The sequence below is a fragment of the Haemorhous mexicanus genome, chromosome 1 (assembly GCF_027477595.1).
Source record: "Haemorhous mexicanus isolate bHaeMex1 chromosome 1, bHaeMex1.pri, whole genome shotgun sequence".
In the NCBI taxonomy this organism is placed as follows: Eukaryota; Metazoa; Chordata; class Aves; order Passeriformes; family Fringillidae; genus Haemorhous; species Haemorhous mexicanus.
Window position 1 is genome coordinate 158571220 of NC_082341.1, and position 18237 is coordinate 158589456.

The following is an 18237-nucleotide window of genomic DNA, read 5'->3' on the forward strand; positions in this document are numbered from 1 at the left end:
GGGCAGGTGACAATGGCAGTGCCACCTCCCAGTGTCCCACCTTGCACCCGGGGCCAGCTGTCACTGCCGGGCAGGTGACAATCCTCCTGCTCCGGGATCAGCCGCTCGTCCACCTCGATCACCTCCTCGTAGAGCACCTCGGGCATGGCCACCTCCTGCGGGGACAGCGGTGACACCGGGTGACACGGGGTGACATCACCCCAGTGACACCGCGGGGACAACGGGGGACATCGCTGGGGGGCGCTGGAGTGGCACCGCGGGGACACGGGGCAGGACTGGGGTGGCACTGGGACGGGAGGGGGACAGAACAGGGACAGGGCAGGGACAGGGGTGGCACCGGGACAGGAGGGGGGTGGCACTGGAGTGACACCGCGGGGACACAGGGCAGGACTGGGGTGGCACCAGAGTGACACCGTGGGGACAAGGGGTGACATTGCTGGGGTGGCACCGGAGTGACACTGCAGGGACACGGGGGTGACACCAGAGTGTCACTGGGTGACATTGCAGGGGTGGCACCGCGGGGACACAGGGCAGCGCTGGGGTGGCACCAGGGTGACACCCTGGGGACAAGGGGGGACATCGGAGTGACACGGGGCAGGAGTGGGGTGGCACTGGAGTGGCACCGCGGGGACACAGGGCAGCACTGGGGTGGCACCAGGGTGACACCGTGGGGACAAGGGGGACATCGCTGGGGTTGCACCGGAGTGACACTGCAGGGACACGGGGGTGACATTGCTGGGGTGGCACCAGGGTGACACCATGGGGATAAGGGGGGACATCGCTGGGGTGGCACTGGAGTGGCACCGCGGGGACACGGGGGTGACATTGCTGGGGTGGCACCAGGGTGACACCGTGGGGATAAGGGGGGACATCGCTGGGGTGGCACTGGAGTGGCACCGCGGGGACACGGGGGTGACATTGCTGGGGTGGCACCAGAGTGACACGGGGCAGGAGTGGGGTGGCACCAGGGTGACACCGTGGGGACAGGGGGTGACATTGCTGGGGTGGCACCAGAGTGACACGGGGCAGGAGTGGGGTGGCACTGGAGTGGCACCGCGGGGACACAGGGCAGCACTGGGGTGGCACCAGGGCTGGGGCTGGGACAGGAAAGGGACAGGACTGGGGTGGCACTGGGACAGGAGGGGGACAGGACAGGGACAGCACCAGGACAGCAGAGGGGTGGCACTGGGGACTGGGACAACAGTGGCATTGGGGTGGCACTGCGATGGCACCTGGGGGGACAGGACAGGGACAGCACCGGGGGACACTGGGATGGCACTGGGGTGGCATCGGGGTGGCACTGGGACAGGGACAGGACAGGGACAGGAGGGGGAGGACACCAGGACAGGAGCGGGGTGGCACTGGGACAGGACTGGGGTGGCACTGGGACAGGACTGGGGTGGCACTGGGACAGGATGGGGACAGGAGCGGGGTGGCACTGGGACAGGACTGGGGTGGCACTGGGACAGGACGGGGACAGGAGTGGGGTGACACCAGGACAGGACTGGGGTGGCACTGGGACAGGACTGGGAGGTCTCAGGGGTGTCACAGGCATGGCACTAAGGTGGCACAGGGATGTCACCCCCCATGTCCCCCCTCCTGTGACCATGTCCCCCCGTGTCCCCTGTCCCCGTGCCCCACCCCGTGTCCCCTGTCCCCTGTCCCGTGTCCCCCGTGTCCCCTGTCCCGTGTTCCCTCCATGTCCCCTGTTCTGTGTCCCCCATGTCCCCTGTCCCGTGTCCCCCCCGTGTCCCTGTGTCCCCCCCCGTGTCCCCTGTCCCGCTGGCTCCAGCCGGGCCTGGCCCCGAGCCCGGCCCCGCTCACGGGACAGGGACAGCGACAGGGACAGGGACACGGGGACAGGGACAGGGGACACGGGGACAGCGACAGGGACAGGGACAGCGACAGGGGACACGCCAAGGACACCCGGCTGGCCCTGACACGCGGCCACAGACACGGGGGGACAGAGGGGACACGGGACATTGTGGGGGACAGAGGGGGACACGGAGGGGACACAGGGGACAGGGACAGGGACAGAGGGGGCACGGGGGGGGACACGGGACAGGGACAGGGACAGGGGCCACAGGGGGGACACGGGGGGACACCAAGCCCCACAGAAGGGACACTGTGGGGCACAGGGGACACGGTGCCAGCCTGGGAGGGGACACTGTGGGGGACACAGGGAGGGGACACAGGGACAGGGTGGTAGTGACACTCTGGGACACAGGGGACACAGTGCCAGCCTGGGAGGGGACAGGGACAGGGTGGAGGGGACACTGTGGGACACAGGGGACACAGTGCCAGCCTGAGAGGGGACACTGTGGGGGACACAGGGAGGGGACACAGGGACAGGGTGGTAGTGACACTCTGGGACACAGGGGACACGGTGCCAGCCTGAGAGGGGACAGTGTGGGGCACAGGGGACACAGTGCCAGCCCAGGAGGGGACACAGGGACAGGGTGGTAGTGACACTCTGGGACACAGGGGACACAGTGCCAGCCCCAGTAGGGACACGGGGACAGGGTGGTGGGGACAGGGTGGGGCACAGGGGACACAGTGCCAGCATGAGAGGGGACACGGGGACAGGGTGGAGGGGACACTGTGGGGCACAGGGGACACAGTGCCAGCCTGGGAGGGGACACGGTGCCAGCCTGAGAGGGGACACGGTGCCAGCCTGAGAGAGGACAGGGACAGGGTGGTGGTGACACTCTGGGACACAGGGGACACAGTGCCAGCCCAGGAGGGGACACAGGGACAGGGTGGTGGTGACACTCTGGGACACAGGGGACACAGTGCCAGCCTGAGAGGGGACATTGTGGGGGACACAGGGGACACGGTGCCAGTCACGGGACACGGTGCCGGTCACAGGACGTGGCAGCCCCGTGCCAGGCGGCCACGGGTCACCGAGGGGACACCGAGGGACATCACGTGGGGCAGTGTGGGGAGACCGGGGGGACACCGGGGGGGACACAGAGGGGACACCGTGTGGGACATCACGTGGGGCAGTGTGGGGAGACCGGGGGGACACCGGGGGGGACACAGAGGGGACACCGTGTGGGACATCACGTGGGGCAGTGTGGGGACACAGAGAGGACACAGAGGGGACACCGTGAGGGACATCACACGTGTCAGTGTGGGGACATCGAGGGACATCACGTGGGTCACTGAGGGGACACTGAGGGGACACCGAGGGGACACTGAGGGGACACGGGGGGGTCACAGGACACTGAGGGGACACCGAGGGGACACGGGGGGGGGTCACAGGACACTGAGGGGACACCGTGTGGCACTGCGGGCACAGGGACCTGGCACTGCCACCCCAGGGGACATTGGGACAGGGGGATGTGGCACCTTGACCCTGGCAGTGCCAGGGCAGGCACAGGTGTGAGCCCAGGTGTGTGCCCAGTTGTATGTACAGGTGTGTGCCCAGGTGAGTACCCAGGTGTGCCCAGGTGTGCCCAGGTGTGTGCCCAGATGTGAGCCCAGGTGTGCCCAGGTGTGCCAGGTGTGTGCCCAGGTGTGCTCACCAGGTCGAAGAGGCGGGGCCGGGCCTGGGTGCCGATGTGCAGCAGGTGTCGGGGTGGGTTTGGGGTGGGTTTGGGGTACAGGTGTGTGCCCAGATGTGAGCCCAGGTGTGCCCAGGTGTGCCAGGTGTGCCCAGGTGTGAGCCCAGGTGTGCCCAGGTGTGCCAGGTGTGCCCAGGTGTGAGCCCAGGTGTGCCCAGGGGTGTGCTCAGGTGTATGTACAGGTGTGTGCCCAGGTGTGCCCAGGTGTGAGCCCAGGTGTGTGCCCAGGTGTGGCAGGTGTGGCAGGTGTGCCCAGGTGTGCCCAGGTTTGTGCCCAGGTGTGTGCCCAGGTGTGTGCCCAGTTGTATGTACAGGTGTGTGCCCAGGTGTACCCATTTGTGCCAGGTGTGTGCCCAGGTGTGCCCAGGTGTGCCAGGTGTGTGCCCAGGTGTGTGCCCAGGTGTGTGCCCAGGTGTGCCCAGGTGTGCCCAGGTGTGCCCAGGTGTGTGCCCAGGTGTGCCAGGTGTGCCCAGGTGTGCTCACCAGGTCGAAGAGGCGGGGCCGGGCCTGGGTGCCGATGTGCAGCAGGTGTCGGGGTGGGTTTGGGGTACAGGTGTGTGCCCAGGTGTGCCCAGGTGTGCCCAGGTGTGTGCCCAGGTGTGCCCAGGTGTGTGCCCAGGTGTGCCCAGGTGTGTGCCCAGGTGTGGCAGGTGTGTGCCCAGGTGTGTGCCCAGGTGTGCCAGGTGTGTTCCTAGGTGTGCCCAGATGTATGTACAGGTGTTCCCAGATGTGTGCCCAGGTGTGTGCCCAGGTGTGTGCCCAGGTGTGTGCCCAGGTGTGTGCCCAGGTGTGCTCACCAGGTCGAAGAGGCGGGGCCGGGCCTGGGTGCCGATGTGCAGCAGGTGCCGGGGTGGGTTTGGGGTGGGTTTGGGGTACAGGTGTGTGCCCAGGTGTGTGCCCAGGTGTGTGCCCAGGTGTGTGCCCAGGTGTGCCCAGGTGCTCACCAGGTCGAAGAGGCGGGGCCGGGCCTGGGTGCCGATGTGCAGCAGGTGTCGGGGTGGGTTTGGGGTACAGGTGTGTGCCCAGGTGTGTGCCCAGGTGTGTGCCCCGGTGTGCCCAGGTGTGCCCAGGTGTGCCCAGGTGTGCCCAGGTGCTCACCAGGTCGAAGAGGCGGGCCCGGGCCTGGGTGCCGATGTGCAGCAGGTGTCGGGGTGGGTTTGGGGTACAGGTGTGTGCCCAGGTGTGCCCAGGTGTGTGCCCAGGTGTGCCCAGGTGTGTGCCCAGGTGTGTGCCCAGGTGTGCCCAGGTGCTCACCAGGTCGAAGAGGCGGGGCCGGGCCTGGGTGCCGATGTGCAGCAGGTGCCGGGGTGGGTTTGGGGTACAGGTGTGTGCCCAGGTGTGCCCAGGTGTGTGCCCAGGTGTGCCCAGGTGTGCCCAGGTGCTCACCAGGTCGAAGAGGCGGGGCCGGGCCTGGGTGCCGATGTGCAGCAGGTGTCGGGGTGGGTTTGGGGTACAGGTGTGTGCCCAGGTGTGTGCCCAGGTGTGCCCAGGTGTGCCAGGTGTGTGCCCAGGTGTGTGCCCAGGTGTGGCAGGTGTGCCAGGTGTGCCCAGGTGTGAGCCCAGGTGTGTGCCCAGTTGTATGTACAGGTGTGTGCCCAGGTGAGTACCCAGGTGTGCCCAGGTGTGCCCAGGAGTGCCAGGTGTGCTCACCAGGTCGAAGAGGCGGGGCCGGGCCTGGGTGCCGATGTGCAGCAGGTGTTGGGGTGGGTTTGGGGATGGGTGTGGGGTACAGGTGTGTGCCCAGGTGTGTGCCCAGGTGTGCCCAGGTGTGCCCAGGTGTGTGCCCAGGTGTGCCCAGGTGTGCCCAGGTGTGTGCCCAGGTGTGTGCCCAGGTGTGCCCAGGTGTGTGCCCAGGTGTGTGCCCAGGTGTGCCCAGGTGTGTGCCCAGGTGTGTGCCCAGGTGTGCCCAGGTGTGCCAGGTGTGCCCAGGTGCTCACCAGGTCGAAGAGGCGGGGCCGGGCCTGGGTGCCGATGTGCAGCAGGTGTCGGGGTGGGTTTGGGGTACAGGTGTGTGCCAGGTGTGTGCCCAGGTGTGCCCAGGTGTGCCCAGGTGTGTGCCCAGGTGTGCCCAGGTGTGCCCAGGTGTGTGCCCAGGTGTGCCCAGGTGTGCTCACCAGGTCGAAGAGGCGGGGCCGGGCCTGGGTGCCGATGTGCAGCAGGTGTCGGAAGCCGCGGGTCACGGCCAGGGCCGCGCGCTCGCCCCGGCGCTGCAGCAGCGCGTTGGTGGCCACCGTGGTGCCCATGCGGATCCACTGGATCCGGGATCCGTCCAGGGGCTGGTCCCGGGGCAGGGGCACCCCCAGCTCCTGTGGGGAGACCCCAGACCCATTTAGGGACCCCAGACCCATTTATGGACCCCAGACCCATTTAGGGACCCCCAGCCCCCCCAGTGCCCATGCGGATCCACTGGATCTGGGATCCGTCCAGGGGCTGGTCCCGGGGCAGGGACACACCCAGCTCCTGTTAGAGGACCCCAGACCCATTACGGGACCCCAGACCCATTCAGGAACCCCAGACCCATTCAGGGACCCCAGACCCATTTAGGGACCCACAGCCCCTCTGGGTGCCCATGCGGATCCACTGGATCCGGGATCCGTCCAGGGGCTGGTCCTGGAGCAGGGACACACCCAGCTCCTGTTTGAGGACCCCAGACCCATTAAGGGACCCCCAGACCCATTTGGGGACCCCCAGACCCATTTAGGGACCCCCAGCCCCTCAGGGTGCCCATGCGGATCCACTGGATCCGGGATCCGTCCAGGGGCTGATCCCGGGGCAGGGGCACACCCAGCTCCTGTTGGGGACCCCAGACCCATTTAGGGACCTCCAGACCCATTTGGGGACCCCCAGACCCATTTAGTGACCCCAGACCCATTCAGGGACCCCAGACCCACTTAGGGACCCCCAGACCCACTTAGGGACCCCAGACCCATTCAGGGACCCTCAGACCCATTTAGGGACCCCCAGACCCACCTGGGGACCCCCAGACCCATTCAGGGACCCCAGACCCATTTAGGGACCCCCAGACCCATTTGGGGACCCCCAGACCCATTCAGGGACCCCAGACCCATTTAGGGACCCCAGACCCATTCAGGGACCTCCAGACCCATTTGGGGACCCCCAGACCCATTTAGAGACCCCAGACCCATTTGGGGACCCCCAGACCCATTTAGAGACCCCAGACCCATTCAGGGACCCCAGACCCATTTAGAGACCCCAGACCCATTCAGGGATCCCCAGACCCATTCAGGGATCCCCAGACCCATTTAGGGACCCCCAGACCCACCTGGGGACCCCCAGCACGGGGTGGGACGGGGGGTCCAGATGGGCCCAGGGCTGGGACGGGGGGGGGGGGGTCCTGAGGGGTCTGGGGGAGTCCCCTTGGGGGGGGGTCCCAGGATTTCCTGGGAGAGGCATTTGGGGGGGGGTCCCAGTGGGTTCAGGGGCCCCGGGGAGTTCCTGAGGGAGGTCCCCAGGAGAGGGGGGTCCCGAGGGTATTTGGGGGAGACCCTGTGGGGGTCTGGGGGGGGTTCTGGTGGTTCTCAGAAGGGGGTCCAGGGGCTGGTTCCGGGGGGTCCCGGGGGTCCCAGCAGGGCACCTGGGGGGGGGTCCCGGAGGTCCCAGTAGGGCACTCGGGGGGCTCCCACTGTCCCCTCGCTGTCCCAGCCGTGTCCCGGGGGTCCCGGTGGTCCCAGCAGGGCACCTGGGGGGGGTCCCGGTGGTCCCGGTGGTCCCAACAGGGCACCTGGGGGAGGGTCCCGGGGGTCCCACCATGTCCCTGCCGTGCTCCCGGGGGTCCCGAGGGTCCCGGTGGTCCCAGCAGGGCACCTGGGGGGGGTCCCGGTAGGGCACCTGGGGGGGGTCCCGGTGGTCCCGGTGGTCCCAACAGGGCACCTGGGGGAGGGTCCCGGTGGTCCCGGTAGGGCACCTGGGGGGGGTCCCGGTGGTCCCGCCATGTCCCTGCCGTACTCCCGGGGGGTCTTGCCATGTCCGTATCCTGGGGGGTCCCGGTGGTCCCGCAGGGCACTTGGGGCGGGGGGGTCCCGCCATGTCCCCGCCGTTCCCCGGGGGTCCCGGGGGTCCCGCCGTGTCCCCGCCGTGCTCCCGCTGTCCCCGCTGTCCCCCCGCAGTCCCGCCGGGGGTCCCGGGGGTCGCACCTCCTGCAGGACGCGGCGGATGCCCTCGGTGGGCGCGTCCCGGTACGCGGGGTCCTCGGAGAGCAGCTTGAGGACGCGGACGCGGCCGCCGGGGCAGCGGGCGAACACGTCCGTGAAGGTCCCGCCGCGGTCGATGGCGAACTGGAACCCGGCGGGGCCGAGCGGAGCCGCCATGGCGGGACCGGCACCGGGACCGGCACCGGGACCGGCACCGGGACCGACACCGGGACCGACACCGGGCGGGGAGCGGCGGCGCTCGGGGCGCTCCGGTCCGGACCGGTCCGGCCTGGGCAAGGTCAGAGCTGGCCGGACGGGGTCAGCGGCGGCCGGCAGAGCGGTGCCGCCCGGTCCGGCCCGGGGAGCGCTCGGTGCCGCCCGGTGAGGGCGGGACGAGGGCTCGGCGCTGTCTCGGTGCCGGTTCTGACCCGGTCCGAGGGCTCGGGGACGGCCGGCGGTGCCCGCTCGGGACCCGGACCGGGACCGGGACGGCCCGGGAAGGTTCGGCCGTGCCCGAGGGGGGGTCCGGGGGTGGTGCCGCTCCGCCAGGGGGCGCTGCGGTCGCTCCGGTGCCGCCCGGTCCCGTTCGGTGCCGCGAACGGGTCGAGGGGGCGGGGCCTCGGAGGGGGCGGGGCCGCCAGGGGGCGTCACCGGGACACCGCCTCCGTGACGGGGCGTGGTCTCTAGCTGAGGGGCGTGGTCCAAGGGGCGTGGTCTATGGACAGCGCGACCTCGACCGGGTGACCTTGGGGGTGTGGCCTAGTGTGGTGATTGCGTCACAGTGGGTGTGGTCAATGTAGGACCAGCCGATGGGGGCGTGGCCTCAGCCGCGGGAAGTTAGGGGGGCGGTGCCTCCCGTTGGCGGGCGCCTCTAGCCGTGCACGCCGGGAGTTGTAGTCCCCCCTCTCGTGGCGCGCGCGGGCAGAGACGGCGGCGCGCGGTGCACGCCGGGAGTTGTAGTCCGCCCTCTCGTGGCGGGCGCGGGCGCCAAAGGCCGCGCGCGGGGCACGCCGGGAGTTGTAGTCCAGCCCCTCACGGCGCGCACGGGCAGTGACGGCGGCGCGCGGTGCACGCCGGGAGTTGTAGTCCGGCCCCACACGCGGCGCCGGCGGCGGCAACGGCACCGGGAGTGGTACCGGCGGCGGTGGCGGCATGGCGGGGCTGGAGCTGGTGTCGGACGCGGGGTTCCGGGCGGACGGGCGGCGGCCGGACGAGCTGCGCAAGGTGCGGGCCCGGCTCGGGGTTCTGGCCCGGGCCGACGGCTCGGCCTACCTGGAGCAGGGCAACACCAAGGTGCTGGCGGCCGTGTACGGCCCGCACGAGGTGAGCGGGGCCCCGGGGCTGAGGAACCCCCATGGGGGTTGTGACCCCCCCCCATGGGGGTTGTGCCCCCCCCTTCAGGGCCTGTGACCCCCCCTCCCTGGGGTTTTCAGGGTCTCCCATTCTGAAACACCCCCTCCCCAGTTTGTGCACCCCTTGTCCTGAGACCCCCCCCCCCCATTTCTCTCTCTCACTCCCCCATATGGGGGTCCCACAGCCAGCCCCCCCCATGTGTGTAGCCCCCCCTCCCTCCCAGCCCTTTCCCCCCCAGGTTTGGGGGTCCCGAGCCAAGACCACCCCCGTGTGTGTCCCCCCCCTCCAACCCCTCTTTCCCCCCAGGTTCGGGGGTCCTGGGCTAAGCCCCCCCCCCCCCCCCATATGGGGGTCCCGCCCTATGTGGGTGTCCCCCTCACTCCCTGCCCCCATTTTGCCCGCTCAGGTTTGGGGGTCCCGGGCCAAGGCCCCCCCCATATGGGGGTCCCACAGCCCCCCCCTCCCCCACGTGTGTGTCCCCCACTCCCAGCCCTTTCCCCCTCAGGTTTGGGGGTCGGGTAGCCCCCCACTCACTCCAACCCCCTTTCCCCCCCCAGGTGCGGGGGTCCCGAGCCAAGGCCCCCCCGGACCGGGCCCTGCTCAGTGTCCGCTGCAGCTCGGCCCCGTTCGCGGGGGGCGGCGAGCGGCGGCGCCGGCCGGGCCCGGGCGGGAGCGACCGCCGGGCGGGGGAGCGAGCGCTGCTGCTGCGGGGCGTGCTGGAGGGAGCCGTGCTGGGCCAGCTCTACCCGCGCTCCCAGATCGATGTGCACGTCCAGGTCAGGTTTGGGGGGATTTGGGGGGGTTTGAGGGGGTCCTGAGGGGATTTGGGGGGGTTTGGGGGGGTCCTGGGGGGGTTTGGGGGAGCCCTGCTGCTGCGGGGCGTGCTGGAGGGAGCCGTGCTGGGCCAGCTCTATCCCCGCTCCCAGATCGACGTGCACGTCCAGGTGAGTTTGGGGGGGGTCCTGAGGGGGTCCTGATGGGGTTTGGGGGGGTTTGGGGGGGTCCTGGGGGGATTTGGGGAGCGCTGCTGCTGCGGGGCGTGCTGGAGGGAGCCGTGCTGGGCCAGCTCTATCCCCGCTCCCAGATCGACGTGCACGTCCAGGTCAGGTTTGGGGGGATTTGGGGGGGTTTGAGGGGGTCCTGAGGGGGTTTGGGGGGTCTGCGGGGGTTTGGAGGGGAGTTCTGCTGCTGCGGGGCGTGCTGGAGGGAGCCGTGCTGGGCCAGCTCTATCCCCGCTCCCAGATCGACGTGCACGTCCAGGTGAGTTTGGGGGGGGTCCTGAGGGGGTCCTGATGGGATTTGGGGGGGTCCTGGGGGGGTCCTGAGGGGTTTTGGGGGGGTCCTGGGGGGGTTTGGGGGGGTCCTGGGGGGGGTTTGGGGGGCGCTGCTGCTGCGGGGCGTGCTGGAGGGAGCCGTGCTGGGCCAGCTCTATCCCCGCTCCCAGATCGACGTGCACGTCCAGGTGAGTTTGGGGGGTCCTGAGGGGGTCCTGATGGGATTTGGGGGGGTTTGGGGGGGTCCTGATGGGATTTGGGGGGGGTTGGGGGGCTCCTGGGGGGGTTTGGGGGGGTCCTGGGGGAGTTTGGGGGGGGGTTTGGGGGGGTTTGGGGGAGCGCTGCTGCTGCGGGGCGTGCTGGAGGGAGCCGTGCTGGGCCAGCTCTATCCCCGCTCCCAGATCGACGTGCATGTCCAGGTGAGTTTGGGGGGGGTCCTGAGGGGGTCCTGATGGGGTTTGGGGGGGTTTGGGGGGGTCCTGGGGGGATTTGGGGAGCGCTGCTGCTGCGGGGCGTGCTGGAGGGAGCCGTGCTGGGCCAGCTCTATCCCCGCTCCCAGATCGACGTGCACGTCCAGGTCAGGTTTGGGGGGATTTGGGGGGGTTTGAGGGGGTCCTGAGGGGGTTTGGGGGGTCTGCGGGGGTTTGGAGGGGAGTTCTGCTGCTGCGGGGCGTGCTGGAGGGAGCCGTGCTGGGCCAGCTCTATCCCCGCTCCCAGATCGACGTGCACGTCCAGGTGAGTTTGGGGGGGGTCCTGAGGGGGTCCTGATGGGATTTGGGGGGGTCCTGGGGGGGTCCTGAGGGGTTTTGGGGGGGTCCTGGGGGGGTTTGGGGGGGTCCTGGGGGGGGTTTGGGGGGCGCTGCTGCTGCGGGGCGTGCTGGAGGGAGCCGTGCTGGGCCAGCTCTATCCCCGCTCCCAGATCGACGTGCACGTCCAGGTCAGGTTTGGGGGGTCCTGAGGGGGTCCTGGGGGGGTTTGGGGGGGTTTGGGGGGCTCCTGGGGGGGTTTGGGGGGCGCTGCTGCTGCGGGGCATGCTGGAGGGAGCCGTGCTGGGCCAGCTCTATCCCCGCTCCCAGATCGACGTGCACGTCCAGGTCAGGTTTGGGGGGTCCTGAGGGGATTTAGGGGGGTTTGGGGGGCTCCTGGGGGGGTTTTGGGGGGGTCCTGGGGGGGTTTGGGGGGCGCTGCTGCTGCGGGGCGTGCTGGAGGGAGCCGTGCTGGGCCAGCTCTATCCCCGCTCCCAGATCGACGTGCATGTCCAGGTGAGTTTCGGGGGATCCTGGGGGGGTCCTGATGGGATTTGGGGGGGTCCTGGGGGGGTCCTGAGGGGATTTGGGGGGATCCTGGGGGGGTTTCGGGAGCACTGCTTCTGCGGGGTGTGCTGGAGGGAGCCGTGCTGGGCCAGCTCTATCCCCGCTCCCAGATCGACGTGCACGTCCAGGTCAGGTTTGGGGGGTCCTGAGGGGGTCCTGATGGGATTTGGGGGGGTTTGGGGGGCTCCTGGGGGGGTTTGGGGGGTCCTTGGGGGCGCTGCTGCTGCGGGGCGTGCTGGAGGGAGCCGTGCTGGGCCAGCTCTATCCCCGCTCCCAGATCGACGTGCACGTCCAGGTCAGGTTTGGGGGGTCCTGAAGGGGTCCTGATGGGATTTGGGGGGGTTTGGGGGGGTTTGGGGGGGTCCTGGGGGGGGTTTGGGGAGCGCTGCTGCTGCGGGGCGTGCTGGAGGGAGCCGTGCTGGGCCAGCTCTATCCCTGCTCCCAGATCGATGTGCACGTCCAGGTGAGTTTGGGGGGATCCTGGGGGGGTCCTGATGGGGTTTGGGGGGGTTTGGGGGGGGTCCTGGGGGGGTTTGGGGGGCGCTGCTGCTGCGGGGCGTGCTGGAGGGAGCCGTGCTGGGCCAGCTCTACCCGCGCTCCCAGATCGACGTGCACGTCCAGGTGAGTTTGGGGGGATCCTGGGGGGGTCCTGATGGGATTTGGGGGGGTTTGGGGGGTCCTGGGGGGGTTTGGGGGGCGCTGCTGCTGCGGGGTGTGCTGGAGGGAGCCGTGCTGGGCCAGCTCTATCCCCGCTCCCAGATCGACGTGCACGTCCAGGTGAGTTTGGGGGGTCCTGAGGGGGTCCTGGGGGGGTTTGGGGGGCTCCTGGGGGGGTTTGGGGGGGGTCCTGGGGGGATTTGGGGGGTCCTGATGGAGTTTGGGGGAATTTGGGGGGGTTTGGGAGGAGTTTTGGGGGAGTTCTGGGGGATTTGGGGGGTCTGGGGGTTCCTGGAGGTGCCGTGCTCAGCCAGCTCTATCTCCGCTCCCAGATCCATGTGCACATGCTGATGAGACAGGGGAGATTTGGGGGGGTCCTGGGGGGATTTGGGGGTCCTGGAGGGGCCGTGCTCACCCAGGGTCTGTGGGGTTTTGGGGTATTTTGGGTGTTTTTGGGGTGTCCCCGACCACAGGTGCTGCAAGAAGATGAGGACGAGCTGGGGATCAGGGGGAGCATGTCTGGGGCATGAGGGATCTGTGGGGTTTTTGGCTGATTTAGGGGATGTTCTGGGGTGTTTTGGGGTGTTTTAGGGGATGTTTTAGGGTTTGTTTTGGGGTTTATTTTGGGGTGACCCTGCCCCGTGTCCCCCCAGGTTCTCCAGGCTGACGGGGGTGAGCTGGGGGCCAGCGTTAGCGTGGCCGGACTGGCGCTGCTGGGGCACACAGGGACTATGGGATTTTGGGTGGATTTTGGGGTGTTTTAGGGTTTGTTTTGGGGTTTATTTAGGGGTGACCCTGCCCCATGTCCCCCCAGGTTCTCCAGGCAGACTGGGGCGAGCTGGGGGCCAGCGTGAGCGCGGCCGGGCTGGCGCTGCTGGGGCACACGGGGTCTGTGGGATTTTGGGGTGTTTTAGGGGATGTTTTAGGGTTTGTTTTGGGGTTTATTTAGGGGTGACCCTGCCCCGTGTCCCCCCAGGTTCTCCAGGCAGGCTGGGGCGAGCTGGGGGCCAGCGTGAGCGCGGCCGGGCTGGCGCTGCTGGGGCACACGGGGTCTGTGGGGTTTTTGGCTGATTTAGGGGATGTTCTGGGGTATTTTGGGGTGTTTTAGGGGATGTTTTAGGGTTTGCTTTGGGGTTTATTTTGGGGTGACCCTGCCCCATGTCCCCCCAGGTTCTCCAGGCTGATGGAGGTGAGCTGGGGGCCAGCGTGAGCGCGGCCGGGCTGGCGCTGCTGGGGCACACAGGGACTATGGGATTTTGGGTGGATTTTGGGGTGTTTTAGGGGATGTTTTAGGGTTTGTTTTGGGGTTTATTTAGGGGTGACCCTGCCCCATGTCCCCCCAGGTTCTCCAGGCAGACTGGGGCGAGCTGGGGGCCAGCGTGAGCGCGGCCGGGCTGGCGCTGCTGGGGCACACGGGGTCTGTGGGGTTTTGGGTGGATTATGGGTGGATTTTGGGGTGTTTTAGGGGATGTTTTAGGGTTTATTTTGGGGTGACCCTGCCCCGTGTCCCCCCAGGTTCTCCAGGCTGACGGAGGTGAGCTGGGGGCCAGCGTGAGCGCGGCCGGGCTGGCGCTGCTGGGGCACACGGGGTCTGTGGGGTTTTGGGGTGTTTTAGGGGATGTTTTAGGGTTTATTTAGGGGTGACCCTGCCCGTGTCCCCCCAGGTTCTCCAGGCTGATGGAGGTGAGCTGGGGGCCAGCGTGAGTGCGGCCGGGCTGGCGCTGCTGGGGCACACGGGGTCTGTGGGGTTTTGGGGTGTTTTAGGGGATGTTTTAGGGTTTATTTTGGGGTAACCCTACCCCATGTCCCCCCAGGTTCTCCAGGCTGATGGAGGTGAGCTGGGGGCCAGTGTGAGCGCGGCCGGGCTGGCGCTGCTGGACGCGGGCGTGGCGCTGCGCGGGGCCGTGGTGGCCGGTTCAGCCGGGCTGGCCGAGCCCCCCGCCGGGCCCCCGGTGGCCCTGAGCGACCTGAGCGCGGCCGAGGAGGCGGCCGGGGGTCCCAGGCTGGCCGTGGCCACGGTGGCGGGCAGCGGGCAGCTGGCTCTGTGCCAGCTCAGCGCCCGGCTGCACCAGGAGCGGCTGCGGCCGGTGCTGGACGCTGCCCAGGCCGCCTGCCGGGGGCTGCACGCCGTGCTGGACAGTGTGGTCAGGGCCAGGCTGCGCCAGGACACGGCCATGGAGCACTGAGTGACCACAGTGACCACCCCAGGACACGGCCATGGAGCACTGAGTGACCACAGTGACCACCCCAGGACATGGCCATGCAGCACTGAGTGACCACAGTGACCACCCCAGGACATGGCCATGGAGCACTGAGTGACCACAGTGACCACCCCAGGACACTGCCATGGAGCACTGAGTGACCACAGTGACCACCCCAGGACACGGCCATGGAGCACTGACCAGCACAGTGACCACCCCAGGACGCTGCCATGGAGCACTGAGTGACCACAGTGACCACCCCAGGACATGGCCATGGAGCACTGAGTGACCACAGTGACCACCATGGGGACATTGCTGTGGAGCACTGAGTGACCACAGTGACCACCCCGGGACGCTGCCATGGAGCACTGACCAGCACAGTGACCACCCTGGGACATGGCCATGGAGCACTGAGTGACCACAGTGACCACCCCAGGACATGGCCATGGAGCACTGAGTGACCACAGTGACCACCCCAGGACATGGCCATGGAGCACTGAGTGACCACAGTGACCACCCCAGGACATGGCCATGCAGCACTGAGTGACCACAGTGACCACCCCAGGACATGGCCATGGAGCACTGACCAGCACAGTGACCACCCCAGGACATGGCCATGGAGCACTGAGTGACCACAGTGACCACCATGGGGACATTGCTGTGGACCACTGACCAGCACAGTGACCACCCCAGGACATGGCCATGGAGCACTGAGTGACCACAGTGACCACCCCAGGACGCTGCCATGGAGCACTGAGTGACCACAGTGACCACCCCAGGACATGGCCATGGAGCACTGAGTGACCACAGTGACCACCCCAGGACATGGCCATGGAGCACTGAGTGACCACAGTGACCACCCCAGGACACGGCCATGGAGCACTGACCAGCACAGTGACCACCCCAGGACACGGCCATGGAGCACTGAGTGACCACAGTGACCACCCCAGGACATGGCCATGGAGCACTGAGTGACCACAGTGACCACCCCAGGACATGGCCATGGAGCACTGAGTGACCACAGTGACCACCCTGGGACATGGCCATGGAGCACTGAGTGACCACAGTGACCACCCCAGGACACGGCCATGGAGCACTGACCAGCACAGTGACCACCCCAGGACACGGCCATGGAGCACTGAGTGACCACAGTGACCACCCCAGGACATGGCCATGGAGCACTGAGTGACCACAGTGACCCCCCCAGGACGTGGCCATGGAGCACTGAGTGACCACAGTGACCACCCCAGGACATGGCCATGGAGCACTGAGTGACCACAGTGACCCCCCCAGGACACGGCCATGGAGCACTGACCAGCACAGTGACCACCATGGGGACATTGCTGTGGAGCACTGAGTGACCACAGTGACCACCATGGGGACATTGCTGTGGAGCACTGAGTGACCACAGTGACCACCCCAGGACATGGCCATGGAGCACTGAGTGACCACAGTGACCACCCCAGGACATGGCCATGGAGCACTGAGTGACCACAGTGACCACCCCAGGACATGGCCATGGAGCACTGAGTGACCACAGTGACCATCCCAGGACATGGCCATGGAGCACTGACCAGCACAGTGACCACCCCAGGACATGGCCATGGAGCACTGAGTGACCAGTGACCACCCCAGGACACGGCCATGGAGCACTGAGTGACCAGTGACCACCCTGGGACATGGCCATGGAGCACTGACCAGCACAGTGACCACCCCAGGACATGGCCATGGAGCGCTGAGTGACCACGGTGACCACCCCAGGACACCGCCATGGAGCACTGAGTGACCACAGTGACCACCCTGGGACACGGCCATGGAGCACTGAGTGACCACAGTGACCACCCCAGGACATGGCCATGGAGCACTGAGTGACCACAGTGACCACCCCAGGACACTGCCATGGAGCACTGAGTGACCACAGTGACCACCCCAGGACACTGCCATGGAGCACTGAGTGACCACAGTGACCACCCCAGGACATGGCCATGGAGCACTGACCAGCACAGTGACCACCCCAGGACATGGCCATGGAACACTGAGTGACCACAGTGACCACTCCAGGGCATGGCCATGGAGCACTGAGTGACCAGTGACCACCCCAGGACATGGCCATGGAGCACTGAGTGACCACAGTGACCACCCCAGGACATGGCCATGGAACACTGAGTGACCAGTGACCACCCCAGGACATGGCCATTCGAGCACTGAGTGACCACAGTGACCACCCCAGGACATGGCCATGGAACACTGAGTGACCAGTGACCACCCCAGGACATGGCCATGGAGCACTGAGTGACCACAGTGACCACCCCAGGACGCTGCCATGGAGCACTGAGTGACCACAGTGACCACCCCAGGACACGGCCATGGAGCACTGACCAGCACAGTGACCAGCCCAGGACATGGCCATGGAGCACTGAGTGACCACAGTGACCACCCCAGGACATGGCCATGGAGCACTGAGTGACCACAGTGACCACCCCAGGACATGGCCATGGAGCACTGAGTGACCACAGTGACCACCCCAGGACATGGCCATGGAGCACTGAGTGACCACAGTGACCACCCCAGGACACGGCCATGGAGCACTGAGTGACCACAGTGACCACCATGGGGACATTGCTGTGGAGCACTGAGCAGCACAGTGACCACCCCAGGACACCGCCATGGAGCACTGAGTGACCACAGTGACCACCCCAGGACATGGCCATGGAGCACTGAGTGACCACAGTGACCACCCCAGGACATGGCCATGGAGCACTGAGTGACCACAGTGACCACCCCAGGACATGGCCATGGAGCACTGAGTGACCACAGTGACCACCCCAGGACATGGCCATGGAGCACTGAGTGACCACAGTGACCACCCCAGGACATGGCCATGGAGCACTGACCAGCACAGTGACCACCCCAGGACATGGCCATGGAGCACTGAGTGACCATAGTGACCACCCCAGGACACGGCCATGGAGCACTGACCAGCACAGTGACCACCCCGGGACATGGCCGTGGAGCACTGAGTGACCACAGTGACCACCCCAGGACATGGCCATGGAGCACTGAGTGACCAGTGACCACCCCAGGACACGGCCATGGAGCACTGAGTGACCAGTGACCACCCTGGGACATGGCCATGGAGCACTGACCAGCACAGTGACCACCCCAGGACATGGCCATGGAGCACTGAGTGACCACAGTGACCAGCCCAGGACATGGCCATGGAGCACTGAGTGACCACAGTGACCACCCTGGGATGCTGCCATGGAGCGCTGAGTGACCACAGTGACCACCATGGGGACATTCTGTGGAGCACTGAGTGACCGCCATGACTGCCCCAGGACACCACCATGGAGCACTGACCACCATGGGGACAAGGCCATGGCACAGTGACCATCACAGTGACCACCCTGGGGACATGGCCATGGCACAGTGACCATCACAGTGACCACCGTGGGGACATGGCCATGGCACAGTGACCATAGTGACCACTGTGGGGACACCAGGACACTGGCATGGCACAGTGACCACCATGGGAACACCAGGACACTGCCATGGCACAATGACCACAGTGACCACCCTGGGGACAGCAGGACACCACCATGGCACAGTGACCATAATGACCAGTGTGGGGACAGCAGGACACTGCCATGGCACAGTGACCACTGCAGGGACATGGCCATAGCTCAGTGACCATAGGGACCACCCTGGGGACACCAGGACAC

The 18237-nt window shown here is 67.4% G+C and overlaps 2 protein-coding genes across 2 annotated transcripts in view; one reads left to right on the top strand and one right to left on the bottom strand.

Moving 5' to 3' along the window:
- Window positions 1-8330, bottom strand: part of OPLAH (5-oxoprolinase, ATP-hydrolysing) — a 75632-nt gene extending 67302 nt beyond the window's left edge. Inside the window, 3 exon segments of the mRNA XM_059849680.1 lie at window positions 41-155; window positions 5681-5872; window positions 7721-8330. Of these exon segments, the coding sequence (XP_059705663.1) occupies window positions 41-155; window positions 5681-5872; window positions 7721-7894 (481 nt within the window). The 5' untranslated portion in view covers window positions 7895-8330.
- Window positions 8331-8763: 433 nt separating this feature from the next.
- On the top strand, window positions 8764-14887 carry EXOSC4 (exosome component 4). Its single transcript, XM_059868738.1, has 3 exons — window positions 8764-9040; window positions 9628-9846; window positions 14129-14887. Exons 1-3 carry the CDS (start codon window positions 8870-8872, stop codon window positions 14498-14500), a joined length of 762 nt encoding a protein of 253 aa, XP_059724721.1. The 5' UTR covers window positions 8764-8869; the 3' UTR covers window positions 14501-14887.
- Window positions 14888-18237: the final 3350 nt, after the last annotated feature.

Bases quoted from the DNA above. Each gene is read 5' to 3' on its own strand.
- EXOSC4 (XM_059868738.1), top strand. From the start codon at position 8,870: ATGGCGGGGCTGGAGCTGGTGTCGGACGCGGGGTTCCGGGCGGACGGG. The intron at 9,041-9,627 runs GTGAGCGGGGCC...TTCCCCCCCCAG, and splicing joins CCGTGTACGGCCCGCACGAG to GTGCGGGGGTCCCGAGCCAA. The intron at 9,847-14,128 runs GTCAGGTTTGGG...ATGTCCCCCCAG, and splicing joins AGATCGATGTGCACGTCCAG to GTTCTCCAGGCTGATGGAGG.